The sequence below is a fragment of the Zootoca vivipara genome, chromosome 12 (assembly GCF_965207765.1).
Source record: "Zootoca vivipara chromosome 12, rZooViv2.hap1.1, whole genome shotgun sequence".
NCBI classification, from domain to species: Eukaryota; Metazoa; Chordata; class Lepidosauria; order Squamata; family Lacertidae; genus Zootoca; species Zootoca vivipara.
The window spans coordinates 51,767,085-51,781,610 of NC_142595.1; the positions used below are offsets into that span (position 1 = coordinate 51,767,085).

A 14,526-nucleotide genomic window follows, 5' to 3' on the forward strand; every position below is an offset into this window, starting at 1 on the left:
TTCAGGCCCCAACGCCTAACCACGTGGGCCTTTTTCCTCTCCCTGTCGCCCCCTCCTAGAACCCGCCTCCTCTTTCGGGCGCCCGTTGGCCCATCCGTCGACTGACGCGGCCGGTGACCAACCAGAGTCCGGCGCTTCCCGTTGACGTCACGACGCCCGCCCGCCCGCGAGAGTTCTTTCCACCTCTCCCTTTTTTTCCCCCCTCACGTCCCCCCCTCGGTTTGACGTCACCACAGGACATTAAAAAAAAGAAAGAAATCCTCCCGTCACGGATCCCTTCGTCCAATGGGCGGGTGGTGGCGGAGAATCGCTGGCCAATGGCGTCTCCGAAAGTGGAAGAGGGGGGGAGCGGAGGGCCAATGGGAGCGAAGCCGGTCGGAGAGAAGCGCGCGGAGCCAATGGCGTGAGCCTGGTGGCTAGGCGGGCTCATGAGGAAGAGGGCCAATGGAGGAGGGGCCGCTGGGCGGGGCCCCGGCGGGTTGTTATAAGGTGGAGCGAGGCGGGCGGGGCTAGGACCTTTTCCCCAGGATGTCTGCGAGTCAAGAGAGCCGGTGAGTGAGCAAGCGAGGGAGAGTGCGCGCGCGACAGGGCCTCCTCCCCACCCCCAACCCGCCATTTCGGTCCGTCTAGGCCTCTTCACCGCCCTCGCGCCCCAATTCCAAGGTTCCATCCGAGGACCGAACCATTACGGGGCAAAGGAGGAGAGGGAACAGGGAAAAGAGAGGCGCTTTCCACATAGTAAAAGGAGCGTGAATAGTTTCCTTCTCGCCTTCCTCCATTTTGTTCCCTCTCTTAAGACCCCCTCCTCGCCTCATTCCACGTGGCCGGCCAGGTCGTGGCCATCGCATTTTTCCCAACCCCATTTTCGGTAGTGGATTCGTCTTTGCCCCTTATGGTCTATGTCGCTTTGGGGCCGAGACCATTTTCATCGCCGGGGGGGGGGGAGAAATGAAAAGCAGGAACGGGCCTCCCCCAGCACCGGCGTGTGAATAAGAACTTCCCTCGCGAGAACCGCCGCCATTTCGCCGGGAGGGAACGCGGGGCGTCGGTTTCTGTAATGGCGTTGTCTCTTATCTTCCCCCTCCCCCTTTAGGGGGTTTATCTCCCCCAAGTTTTTTTTTTCTTAAATGCTTGCGGGCGGTTCCATTTTTCGTCGAGAAAACGGGAGGGGTTATCTCTTATTTAAGGAATCTCCTGGGTTTTTTTGGTGTGCGGGGAACCGTTGAAGAGGAGGCGATATTCTTTCTGTGCTGAGTGTCCCCCGTGTGGAGGGCGAAGGGAAAAAAGGCGGCCTGTCCTTTTTTCCTCTCTCCCCCCTCCCCTTTTTTCAGCCATTTTGAGCATTTTCCTCTTACACAAGTTTTTCTCCCTTTTCCTCCGTGGTCTGCTCCTTTTTTCCCCTCCTCCCTTTCTCTGCATTTGGACTCGCCCATCCTTTCCCCGTTCCCCCCCCCGCCGGGGGGTTGGGCAATTCAATTTCCGCACCGCGCAGACTTGGCACGGGCGAGCCCATTTTAGAGTAAGGGGGGGAGAAGCAACGCTGCTTCTCTTCCCTCCCCCCCCCCTTGCCGCGGGCGCGTCCATTTCTCCCTTCGTCCGCCGCCCCCCCATCTCCCGCCCTGCCTATTGTCCTGTCGCTTCGCATCCGGGAATTCTGCGCCCGTGACGTCACGGGCCTGTGGCCAGAGGCGCGGGGAGGGAGGAGCCTCTTGCCCTTAAAAGGAAAGCAGGAAGAAAAAGGGAGCCGGGAAGGAGCGGGAGGCACGTGGGGAGCGGCAAATGGGCCGCCGTGGGACACGTTAAGCTACGGCATCGCTTTCCTCCTCTCCAGCTATGACGGGGGGGGGGCTGGGAGGAATAGCTGGAGTTGACAAAGGGACCTGTGGAACTCACAGCCACAAGATCAGGGGAGGAGAGAACAAGTGGGAAGGCTGTGGTGGTGGTAAACTTCTGACCTTCCAAGGTTGTGTTGCTGACCTCTAGTTGTCACATAAGGCCATTCCTTACATAAGCTATTGCAAAACACAAGTGCATTGGGGAGCCATAATATATGCAAGGGGTGGCGAGTGCATTGGTATTTTCCTGGTTGCTCATCTTGAGTGTTTCTAAAATGTTCTGTTGTTTTTCCTCTAGACCTAGAGACAATGGCCCCGAAGGGATGGACCCCGATGGTGTCATTGAGGTGAGAAACTACCCCTGTCCGGAGCCATTTGGATAACTAAATAGGGGGAAAACATACCATGATCTCTGTATCCCAACCAACACATTGGCATCCAGGTTGCCCAGATTACCCTTTTGGGGGCTTGGATGTTTCTTTTGAGAGGGTTGGGGCTTGGCTGAGGGAGTTCATCTTTCCCTGCTTCTTCCCTACAGAGCAATTGGAACGAGATCGTTGACAGTTTCGATGACATGAACTTGTCGGAGTCCCTCCTGCGAGGAATCTACGCCTATGGTTTTGAGAAGCCCTCCGCCATCCAGCAGCGAGCCATTCTCCCTTGTATCAAGGGTGAGGCTTAACTGCTCAAGCAGCAGCACACTTCTTCAAAAGGGGGTGGGGGGGCCCTGCGTAAAAGGAGGAGAGTATAGGGAAAGGCAGGCAGCGAAAAAGAGAGATTTCTAAGTTGACAGCTTAGCTTGCTGCCCTGGCGAGCAAGCATTTAAGCCCCATATAGCAGAATGTATGCAGCAAATGATCGAACTAACTTCTGCTTAGCTTGCTGCTTCACTTTAAGTTTAGTATTGCCAGAAAAGGGACTTTGCTGCATCAGATCAGCATCCAGTTCTCAGAGAGGCCAGCCAGATTCCCCAAACAGTAAAATCCTACAGGTTGGACCTGGGCATAACAACTGGCGTTCAGAGGTTCCCTTTATGCTTCAGGGAACGACTTCCATAGTTGGGTGAGGAAGTCCTTCCTTTTATCTGCTCTGTTTTGGTCTGCAGCCTGATGCCCTCCAGATATTTTGGGCTTTCATTTCCATTGAATGTGGCTGTCCTGGCTAGGAATGATGGGGATTTGTAGTGTTAAAAACCTGACATTGAGGGGTTTTTTTTCCTGATCAGCAATACTAGGCAGAAAGAAAGGAATTTTGGGAGATCTTTCCAAGTTTTTCCCACCCAACACTGCAAATGCCTTTCTCTGAAAGTAGCCATTCTGGTCTCCCTCACCCCCCTTGCTACTGGGCAAAGAGGCACCTCTGAAAGTGGTGACTGTCTTATATCTAGCAGGGGTACATAAACTTTACCCTATTCATCCCAGCACAGCGTTCCTCCCCGTGGCTGTCTGCTGGTTCATGCTGGGGAGACACTTAACCTGTCACAACTCCCTCTGAGGTTGGCGAGATGTGCTAGTTGTCTTTGTGTGTGTGTGTGACGCCGTCCTGCTTTCCTTCCACTCAGGTTACGATGTGATTGCTCAGGCCCAGTCTGGAACTGGGAAGACCGCCACTTTTGCAATCTCCATCTTACAGCAAATTGAGCTGGACCTGAAAGCTACCCAAGCACTGGTCCTGGCCCCAACAAGAGAGTTGGCTCAGCAGGTAAGCCTCGCTTTCTCTTTCCAGCCCATAGTAGTAATAATAATAATTTAATGTTTATACCCCGCCCATCTGGCTGGGTTTCCCCAGCCACTCTGGGCAGCTCCCAACAGAATATATTAAAAAAACACGATAAAACAGCAAATATTAAAAACTTCCCTAAACAGGGCTGCCTTCAGATGCGCACAGCTTTGTCTTGTATAAAAACACGTGTCCTCTTTTTGCAGGTGGAACTGAGGGCCCAAAAAACAAACTCCAGAGGTCTCCATTCATTCCTCTGGTTTAATGGGCAAAGAGGCGCCTTTATAAACTGTCTGACAGACAGAACGTGCACAGGTGAAGCTATATCCATAATTGCATTTCTGTACTAGGAAAGGCTGAACCTGTTGGAGTTTCTGCCTGCCGCACAGCTGTGAAAGGTGCAAGAACCCGGCTTCTCTCCCCCTTCCACCAAAATCTGAGCAGACAGGTGTAACATTGCAATGTAAATCAGCAATGCAGTGAATGAATTTGCATCATGGTTTGCTTTCCTGCAGGGCTTGAGACCTTTTTTAAAAATGTTTGTATTCAATTTATCTCCTGCTGTAAACTTATGGCCCTTGCTGGATCAGGCCAAGGCCATAAACCTATGGCCCATCTAGCCCCATATCCTGTTCTTGCATTGACTAGCCAGTTGCCTCTTTTGGGAAACATCCAAACAGGACCAAAACACGAGCATACTCCCTTCCTGCAGTTTCCCTCTGAATCCCAAGCATAGCTGCCAACCTCTGGAGGCAGAGCTGCGCCATCGTGGGTAGTACCCATTGATCACCCTCCCCATGAGTTTCTCCAACCTCTCTTAAAGCCATCTGACTCTGTGACCTTCACTGCCTCCTGAGGGAGGGAGTTCCACAGATTAACAGTCCACTGCATGAAGTCCTTTGTCTTCTCAAGTGACCTGACTTGCCTCCCAGGCTCCTGCTGTCCTCCCTTTGACATCTGTGTTCTGCATCTCCTTCCCTGGTGTGCAAGAGCATTTTTAAGGGGCTTCATTCTGGTTCTCCTGGCCTTGTCCCGCTTTACAAAGTGAAGGAAGGAATTGCTGCCTCCGCTCCAACTGTTCTCTTCCATCCATCTTCCCTCCCCCTGCTAGTTGACGAAAGAGGCGACCTGCAAAAAGTGGAAGCCTCTTTCTCTAGCAGGGGGACAGCAATCATCCCTGTTCATCCCAGCACAGTGTCTCTCCTGTGGCTGTTTGCTGGTTCATGCTGGGGAAACAAAAGTGTTGGCACCGGGAGGCCATTGCCCTTGACCAGCGCCAGAGAGTCCAGACCCCGCTAACAACTCTGCCCTTCTCGTCTTCCCATAGATCCAGAAGGTTGTGATGGCCCTGGGAGACTACATGGGTGCCTCCTGCCATGCCTGTATAGGCGGGACTAACGTCCGCGCCGAAGTGCAGAAACTGCAGATGGAGGCCCCCCATATCATTGTCGGGACCCCTGGACGCGTCTTCGACATGTTGAACAGGCGATACCTGTGTAAGTATTTGCATTCTTCAGTTTCCCTCCAGGTAGTAGCACAGAGCAAATCGGCAAATCATCTTACGGTCTTAATAATAATAATAATTTTTTATTTGTACCCCGCTCATCTGACTGGGTTTCCCCAGCCACTCTGGGCAGCTTCCAACAAAGATTAGAAATAATTAAAATGTCACACATTAAAAACTTCCCTAAACAGGGCTGCCTTCTTAGTAAATAAACTCAAAAGGGAGACAGGTAGGTAGCCGTGTTGGTCTGGATCGAAGTAAAATAAAAAAATTCCTTCAGTAGCACCTTAAAGACCAACTAAGTTTTTATTTTGGTATGAGCTTTCGTGTGCATGCACACTTCTTCAGATCGTGCATGCACACGAAAGCTCATACCAAAATAAAAACTTAGTTGGTCTTTAAGGTGCTACTGAAGGAATTTTTTTATTTTACTTCAAAAGGGAGAAAATGCAAAGAACCACTCGTAACGTTACGGCAGGTTGAAAGCAGCCTACGGTTCAGTGTTGGCTTGTTACAGGACATTGCCCAAAACACCCATTTTCTGCCTGTATTTTTATGTAATAAGTTTGCTAAATTGTAGTTATTACAGACCAAGCTTTCTCAATCCATTTGGCTGTAGTAGGCTGCCATAACCTTAGCAGCACGTTTAAGGTTAGACACTTGCTCTCTAGCAGCAGAGAACAAGCTGGCTCCATCTTCCCATATTTGAAGCGCGGGGTATTGGGTGGGATAGAAATAATAGGCTATTGGGCAGGGTAGAAATAATAAATTATTATTATGGATCCCCTAGGTCAGGGGTCCCCAAACTACGGCCCCCGGGCCGGATGCGGCCCAATCGGCCTCCCAATCCGGCCCGCGACGACCCCCGGCGCCCGCTGCCGCCGCCCGGTCTTACAGCACGCAGCGCGGTGACGATCTTAAAAATCGGCAAAAAATCGCCGAAAATCCTTTGTGCGCATGCGTATGGGCCTCTCCCGACCCAGAAGAGGTCATTTCCGATGCACTTCTGGGTCGGGGGAGGCCCATACGCATGCGCACAAGCGATTTTCTCCCGCCCGTGTGCGCATGCGCACGGGCGCGCACTCCTTTGCCCTCCGGCCCGCCCCACTGCGCGGTAAGTCTGGGGACCCCTGCCCTAGGTCTTCTCTTCTCCAGACTAGACACACCCAACTTCCTCAAGGCGTTCCTCATCAGGACTTTGTTTCCAGCCTTATCTCAGGCTCGTGTGACTTTGCTCTTGGCGGTAGAGTTGCCATTTTCATAAGCAGATCCATATCGCCCCTGTCTTGCTGTTCTGTGATGATCTCCCATGCGTGTCATCTGACTCCCATCAACCCCCCGTTTTTCCCTCCCGGTTGGCGTTCTGCTGTTCTGGGAGAGAAAGGTGTGGGTTTCGGAAGTGATCATAGCTCTTAAAAGATTCCTGAGAACAGCAGCTTCCCCCGGCCGCCGTCCCCTTGAGGAGACACTCTGTCTCTACCCCCCCCCCCCAAAGTCCTCACCAACACTCCTTTGTCTCTGCAGCACCCAAGTTTATCAAGATGTTTGTGCTGGATGAGGCTGACGAGATGTTGAGCCGAGGTTTCAAGGACCAGATCTATGACATCTTCCAGAAACTGAGTGGGAACACACAGGTACGGTAATTTCTCAGCTCGTTGGTTCAGACTCCCCAGGGGCAGAGAGTTCCACAGGGCTTGGCCAGTGGCGCCAAAAGCTTGTCGTTGTTAAATGAGCCTCGTTAGGTTCTTTAGATCTCTGTGATGGAAGGTTTAGGCCAGCTGTTTTAGGACTACAATTCCTATCATCCCTGACCACTGGTCCTGTTAGCTAAGGGTTTTTTTAAAAATTATATTTTGAACATGAATATTTATTGAATTTTATAACAAATAATGGAACAAATCTCATTCATGTTATTTACAATTATTCTCCCTCCCCCTCCTCTGGACTTCCCTCAATCTCCTCTCTGCCGAGTTATTTGGTTTTATTTATTTGTATCCTGCTTTTCCTACACAAAAATAAAATCCCTTATCCCATGATGATGGGAGTTGTAGTCCAAAAACAGCCGGAGGGCCAAGTTTGGCCACCACCATAGCTGCCAAGTTTTCCCTTTTCTCGCAAGGAAGCCTATTCAGCATAATGGAAAATCCCTTTAAAAAGGGATAACTTGGCAGCTATGGCCACCACTGTTAAGCAAACCTTGAGGTACCCTGGATCTAAATTGCTCACAGCTTTGTTCAAGGACCTTGAACCCGACTCATATACTCTCTGCCAGGTGATTTCCCCCGCAAGTACCCCGACTGCCTTGAGGGTACAAATGTATTGACTCACAGCCCCTCTGTCCCCTTCCAGGTGGTGCTTCTCTCTGCCACCATGCCTATGGATGTCCTGGAGGTGACCAAGAAATTCATGCGGGACCCGATCCGTATCCTGGTCAAGAAGGAGGAGCTCACCCTGGAGGGTATTAGGCAGTTCTACATAAACGTGGAGAGGGAGGTACGTGGCGACGGTTACACAGGGCTTATGGGGTGACCGGGAGGAGGTGTTGGGAGTGGCAAGAGAACCAGTCAAGGTGGCCCCTTCAAATAGCCTGGGGGTTCTCAGGGGGGCCTTGAAACGGGTTTAAATTTGGAGTGGGTGTTCTACTTTGATTGTAACTGCTCCCTCTCGTGCCAAAGGAGTGGAAGCTGGACACCCTGTGCGATCTCTACGAGACCCTCACCATCACTCAAGCCGTCATCTTCATCAACACCCGGAGGAAGGTGGACTGGCTCACTGAAAAGATGCATGCCCGGGACTTCACAGTTTCCGCCATGGTGGGTGAACGAGCCTTTTCGGGGGGGGGGGGAAGGGGAGTCCTGTTCAGGATTGTCTAATGGGGAGGTCTCAGTCTTATGTAAATTTGATCCTGTGGAAAGGGCCCAGAAAGAAGCCTTTAAACACAAGCCGTGTTAATAGGATTGCAGGCAGGAAACCGTGGTGGATAAGTGGCAATAAAATATTTTAAAAAACTAAACAAGATAGTGGTTTTTTCAATCCCACCACCTGATTCCCTATGCTATAAAAAGCATTGTTCAGAATAGGGGTTTTCACAACCCGCTATGTGCACTAAAATTGAAAGCAGTCGCAATTGCCGTCCTGCTTGCCTCAGGTTCTGGTCTCCCTCACCCCCCCCCCTTTGCTACTGGGCAAAGAGGCACCTCTGAAAGTGGTGACTGTCTTATATCTAGCAGGGGTACATAAACTTTACCCTATACATCCCAGCACAGCGTTCCTCCCCGTGGCTGTGTGCTGGTTCATGCTGGGGAAACACTTAACCTGTCACAACTCCCTCTGAGGTTGGCGAGATGTGCTAGTTGTCTTTGTGTGTGTGACGCCGTCCTGATTTCCTTCCACTCAGGTTACAAAGCTATCTGAAAAAAAACATGCAATTCAGATAAACAATAGTGTCAATGCCATGTAAGAAACAAAAGATTATCCGAAAGTGAGATCAGGGCACAAACGAGATGATTATGTAATGTACATGATGCGAGAAAAAGGAAAAATGGGAATACAGTAGTACCTCGGGTTGCGAACGCGATCCGTTCCAGGTCGCAGTTCGTAACCCGAAAAGGTCGCAAACCGAGCGCGAGCGCGCCGAAAACGCTTCCGGGTTTGCGGAGTTCGTAACCCGAACTGTTCGCAAACCGAGCGGTTCGTAAACCGAGGTACGACTGTAGTCACGTTTCCACACCCCAGCAAAATGAGAAAGGCTTGTTAGGTTCTATAATTTTCCATAAACATACAAAGGAAGATTAAGGTGGTGCCTTCTTTCATTTCAGCATGGAGACATGGACCAGAAGGAGCGCGATGTCATCATGAGGGAATTCCGCTCTGGCTCCAGCCGTGTCCTGATCACCACAGACTTACTGGTGAGTGGGGCGTGGAAGGAGGACATCCGCTGAATGTTGGGTGATTCAGGAGAGGCTGAACTGTGGAACTCACTTCCACAGTGGGCAGTAACAGCCAAGGACAAATTCCCGGAGGAGAGAAGGGCTTCTCCAGAAACAACAGGAGGGGGAGACAGCCAGGTCTTTGTGCTCACATCCTGTTTGTGGGTTTCCCGTGTTTGTCCAGTTGGCCACCCACCCAAGGAGATTCCCTCTCTGCCTGGCTGGCGCAGTGCTACTGGCGGATTGTAGCTCCTTGGCACACGAATCGCGGGAGCTGCTCTTCCCCACGGCTGGCACCCGCCGCTATGGTGCCTTGCCCCACGTAGCAGATGCCCACAGTTGAAAACCTTGTGAGCATGACAGATTGATAACTGTTGGTAAAACCGCTAAACCTCCCCTCTTCTCATTTCCAGGCCCGTGGCATTGATGTCCAGCAGGTTTCCCTGGTCATCAACTATGACCTGCCAACCAACCGTGAGAACTACATACACAGGTGAGATCCTTTTTTTCCTCCCCCACACTTTCTGGCCCCTCAGGCTTACATTGCAGGGGGTTGGAAAGATAAATAGGTACTGCTGTGGCGGGAAGGTAAACCGTGTTTCTGTGCACTCTGGTTTCCGTCACATGTTCCGTTGTGCCAGGTGCAGTTTAGTCCTGCTGGCCAAATGACCCGGAACTGGACATAACCGCCCAGGGGTCCTTTTCCTTTACCTAATGGGCACCTGGCTGGCCACTGCGAGAACAGGGTGATGGGCCATTGGGTCTGATCCAGCAGGCTCTTGCGATGTCCTTTACTTACCTCCTGCTCACCCCCCCCCCCCCGGTAAATACTATTCTCTTTCTTGCCACCTCTCCAGGATCGGCCGAGGGGGCCGTTTTGGAAGGAAAGGAGTTGCGATCAACATGGTGACAGAAGAAGACAAGCGTACGCTTCGCGACATCGAGACATTCTACAACACCTCCATCGAGGAAATGCCTCTCAACGTGGCCGACCTCATCTGAGCTGCCTCTGTAGGGGCTCACTGTGCCTGCGAGAACCCACCCCCCACCCCAATTAGGCACAATCCTCTTCCCCCCCCCCAACCCTTATAAAAATACCTGCCCTTTTCTAATTTTTTTGAGTTTTCTTGCCTTTTGAATAAATGTCACTCTCTCTGGGGGCAGAATGACCTCTTAGTGTTTACTGGCGCCTTTTCTCGGTCTCCCCCCCCCCCTGCCCCTCTCTACTTGTCAACTTCATTTGGTAGCTTGCTTCTCCAGCCGCTGCCAGCCCCTTGGGACTTGGGGAGCAAATTCAAAATTGAACCCTTCAACAAAATCGTGGTGCTATAGCAGGAAAGGAAAGGCAACCACCCTCAGAATCAAAAGGGTGTGGGTGTTTCTGTTTTCTCCCGGACTTAAAATCATTGCTTCAGAGAAGGAGGGGGGGAGGAAATCACTGATTCAAAGCAAATTGCCAAGATGTTTTGTTCCCCCTCCCCTCTATGTATCTTCGAGATGAGACCTTTTCCCCCCAACACTTTAAGATAAAATCTAAAAAAAATTGAAAACTTTTCATACGGCAAAAAAATCTGTATGTGCAACCTTAAAACCTTTTTTTTTGTATAGCTATTATTTATTCAAAAGGAAAGTTACAGTGACCAAAATAAACGTGATCTTGAGAAAACTCTATGCGCCTTGGGTGATTTTTGTGAATTTTAAGAAAGGGAGGGGGTGCCTCACTTGAACATTTTCCTCCAAGAATATTAGTGCTATCAGTTCTTTTATCACGACCCGAAAGCCCTCTGCTGTCCATTAAAAAGAAAAAGCTATCACAGCATGGAAGCTTGCCACCACTTCCTCCTAAAAAAAGCAAGCTTCTAATCTAGACCTTGTGTCTAGCCACTGTGGCCAAATGCTATGGGTGCTGGAAGAGCAGGGTTCAAATCCCTACCTGGCCACGATGCTAGTTTAGGTTTTGAAGTCAGAAAATGACAGGAGGTGGTGCTTGATTTGGGATGGATCCTGTGACCCCCTTAACAGACATTTCCTCAGCCTGTTCTCATTGGGCAAGCAGAGCGGTGTGGTCAGCTGGGTTTTGCTAATGCACCTGGGAGCAGCTTGGCAGCCTCTGAACAGGGTCCAAGGGCAGCTCCACAAAAGTGTGCTGCAGTAGTCTAGGCTTGGCTGCCTGGCCTTAAGCCAGGGGTCAGCAACTGTTTTTCAGCAACGTCCCCCAGACCATGTGGTGGGCCAGACTAAATTTGGAGATTTATCTTAAATAAAAGGGGCACATTCTACTGTAAATTGGGCCAGATTGAAAAGGCAGTTGGGCCAAATGTACCCCCCCCCCCAGGGCCTTAGATTGCCTACCCCTGCTTGAAGCAGAGGTGTGGGGAGAGGACTTTGGGGACAAAAGCCGGCTTGACCCCACCCCGCCCCCCAAATGGATGGGTCCTGCTTCCAACCCCAGACTTTCCCCATATGGGTGCCCTCCTGAGGCATGATGGGATTTGTAGTCCAGAAGATCTGGGGGCCAGCAGGTTGGCATAGCAGGGTGTGCCCGCTGTTCTTGAAGCCCCAGAGTTATCCTTCGTTACAAAAATCAACATTGCGATTTCATGTGAGATCTGCAGGTACTGTATAGGGTGGCGTGCAGATTTGGTTGATTAATGAAAACACTTGATGGAGTATGCTGAAATGGTAAAGTTGACTGGAAGACTCAAAGATAAGGACAAAAGAGACTTTTAAAAAGACTGAACCTTTTAGGTTATACCTACAGAAACAATGTAAATAAACTCAATTGCAGGGTTTGACTAAACACAATTAGCAAAATAAATAGATTAGTAAAAAGGTTAAAATGTTAGGACCAAATTAAGATAATCAGCAAGAGAAATGAATGCATAAAAAAAACCAGGAAGGGAAGTTTGGAGAAGTCGTGGGGAGGGGTAATTGAGAATTCATTTTGTGTTTATATTGTTGATTGTGATTTTGTTAAAAAAGATGTAAAATTTAATAAAAATGATTTACAAAAAAAAAGATTAATAGCGCTAAACGTTGGGGCTGTGTTGCTCGGAAAGTGTGGGCTTATGATTACTTTGGTTATATCTAATAATGTAAACCTGCAAGCCAACAGGTGGCAGGTTCGATTCCCATCATGGGCAGCTGCATATTCCTGCATTGCAATTTATTGTGTATTTAGTACTTTGTTTGACCAAACTGCGGGAGGCAGTGCAGGACAGGAGTGCCTGGCGTGCTGTGGTCCATGGGGTCACGAGGAGTCAGACACGACTAAACAACAAAAATATTTTGTGGGGAGCTGCCGAGAGAGGCCAGGGAAACCAAGACAGATAGGTGGCATGTAAATAGTAAAATTATTATCACGATAGATGACGCTCGTGTTCCCTTCCAGTTCCAGAAGCCCCTGCTATCCTCCTCTGTAAAGTTGCCCAGTTCTTTCAAGCCCCCTTGAGCTGTGGTCCCAACCCACAGGTAGGTGGGTGGGCCGGGCGGAAGAAGACTCCCTTGGCGCTCTCCGGGTGTCGGGGACGTGCTTCCCCATCACATGAGTGTCAGACTGTCCTGCTGCAGGCTGAGATGAGGAAGGAGAATCTGCTGACTCACAGGCCAGCGGGGCCACCATGAGACACAGCCGGGTGATCTGTCTTCCCGGCCCGAGGTGGCTCACAGCTCATCTCCTGCACCAGAGACCACCACCGCCTGCTTCAAGGCACCCAGTATCACCAGCAGCATTCACTGGGGGGGAAAGGGCACGTATGTCCACTTAGATAAAATTTATACACTGGTTATTAAACCTCAAACCAGTTCACCAAGACGATGAAACGATATAATGACCACTAATATAATAATAATAATAATAATAATAATAATAATAATAATAATAATAATAAAATTTATTATTTATACCCCGCCCATCTGGCTGGGTTTCCCCAGCCACTCTGGGCGGCTTCCAACAGAAAAATAAAACACAATAATCTATTAAACATTAAAAGCCTCCCTGAACAGGGCTGCCTTCAGATGTCTTCTAAAAGTCTGGTAGTTGTTTTCCTCTTTGACATCTGTTGGGAGGGCGTTCCACAGGGCAGGCGCCACCACCGAGAAGGCCCTCTGCCTAGTTCCCTGCAACTTGGCTTCTCGCAACAAGGGAACCGCCAGAAGGCCCTTGGCGCTGGACCTCAGTGTCCGGGCAGAATGATGGAGGTGGAGACGCTCCTTCAGGTATACTGGACCAAGGCCATTTAGGGCTTTAAAGGTCAGCACCAACATTTTGAATTGTGCTTGGAAACGTACTGGGAGCCAATGTAGATCTTTCAAGGCCGGTGTTATGTGATCTCGGCGGCCGCTCCCAGTCACCAGTCTAGCTGCCGCATTCTGGATTAGTTGTAGTTTCCGAGTCACCTTCAAGGGTAGCCCCACGTAGAGCGCATTGCAGTAGCCCATGTGATACAGTGATAATGTAAAAGTTTCAAGAAGCTACCACAACAATACAAACCTAGACAGCATCTTAAAAAGCAGAGACATCACCTTGCTGACAAAGGTCCGTATAGTTAAAGCCATGGTTTTCCCAGTAGTGATGTATGGAAGTGAGAGATGGACCATAAAGAAGGCTGATGGCTGAAAATTTGATGCTTTTGAATTATGGTGCTGGAGGAGATTCTTGAGAGTCCCATGGACTGCAAGAAGATCAAACCTATCCATTCTGAAGGAAATCAGCCCTGAGTGCTCACTGGAAGGACAGATCCTGAAGCTGAGGCTCCAAGACTTTGGCCACCTCATGAGAAGAGAAGAATCCTTGGAAAAGACCCTGATGTTGGGAAAGATTGAGGGCACAAGGAGAAAGGGACGACAGGGGACGAGATGGTTGGACAGTGTTCTCGAAGCTACCAACATGAGTTTGACCAAACTGCGGGAGGCAGTGCAAGACAGGAGGGCCTGGCGTGCTCTGGTCCATGGGGTCACGAAGAGTCAGACATGACTAAACGACTAAACAAGAACAACCACACAAGAAAGCCCCACTTTGACCTAATCTAGCTGCAGTCCTCTTCTTACATTCTCACTGTTTCTTTTTGTTTCCTTTTTTTTAATCCCCTCTTTTTATTTAGAAGCTTTATACCCTCTCCCCCAGTACTACCACTTGTGGGGCAGAGTGAGGTGGGAGAATCGCAGGATTATAATCCAGAATGCGGCAGCAACTGGTGACTGGGAGCGGCCGCTGAGACCATATAACACCGGTCCTGAAAGATCTTCATTGGCTCCCAGTACGTTTCCGAGCACAATTCAAAGTGTTGGTGCTGACCTTGAAAGCCCTAAATGGCCTCGGTCCAGTATACCTGAAGGAGCGTCTCCACCTCCATCATTCTGCCCGGACACTGAGGTCCAGCACCAAGGGCCTTCTGGCGGTTCCCTCCCTACAAGAAGTAAGGTTACAGGGAACCAGGCAGAGGGCCTTCTCTGGTGGCACCTGCCCTGTGGAATGCCCTCCCATCAGATGTCAAGGAAATAAACAACTATTTTACTTTTAAAAGACAAATGAAGGCAG

The 14,526-nt window shown here is 50.1% G+C and overlaps 1 protein-coding gene and 1 non-coding gene across 2 annotated transcripts; both read left to right on the forward strand.

Annotated features, from left to right (window-relative positions):
• Window positions 1-512: 512 nt before the first annotated feature.
• EIF4A1 (eukaryotic translation initiation factor 4A1) lies at window positions 513-10,656 on the forward strand. The gene is made up of 11 exons (XM_035135935.3): window positions 513-551; window positions 2,134-2,182; window positions 2,374-2,506; window positions 3,397-3,536; window positions 4,882-5,050; window positions 6,583-6,692; window positions 7,408-7,551; window positions 7,734-7,871; window positions 8,877-8,966; window positions 9,401-9,480; window positions 9,845-10,656. Exons 1-11 carry the CDS (start codon window positions 529-531, stop codon window positions 9,987-9,989), a joined length of 1,221 nt encoding a protein of 406 aa, XP_034991826.1. The 5' UTR covers window positions 513-528; the 3' UTR covers window positions 9,990-10,656.
• LOC118095948 (small nucleolar RNA SNORD10) lies at window positions 6,350-6,489 on the forward strand. The gene has a single exon (XR_004693861.2). It is a non-coding gene; the product is annotated as a small nucleolar RNA SNORD10 (small nucleolar RNA).
• Window positions 10,657-14,526: the final 3,870 nt, after the last annotated feature.

Coding starts and splice junctions, on each gene's coding strand:
- EIF4A1 (XM_035135935.3), top strand. CDS start 529: ATGTCTGCGAGTCAAGAGAGCCG. Junction 2,183..2,373: donor ACCCCGATGGTGTCATTGAG/GTGAGAAACTAC, acceptor TCTTCCCTACAG/AGCAATTGGAACGAGATCGT. Junction 7,552..7,733: donor ACATAAACGTGGAGAGGGAG/GTACGTGGCGAC, acceptor CTCGTGCCAAAG/GAGTGGAAGCTGGACACCCT.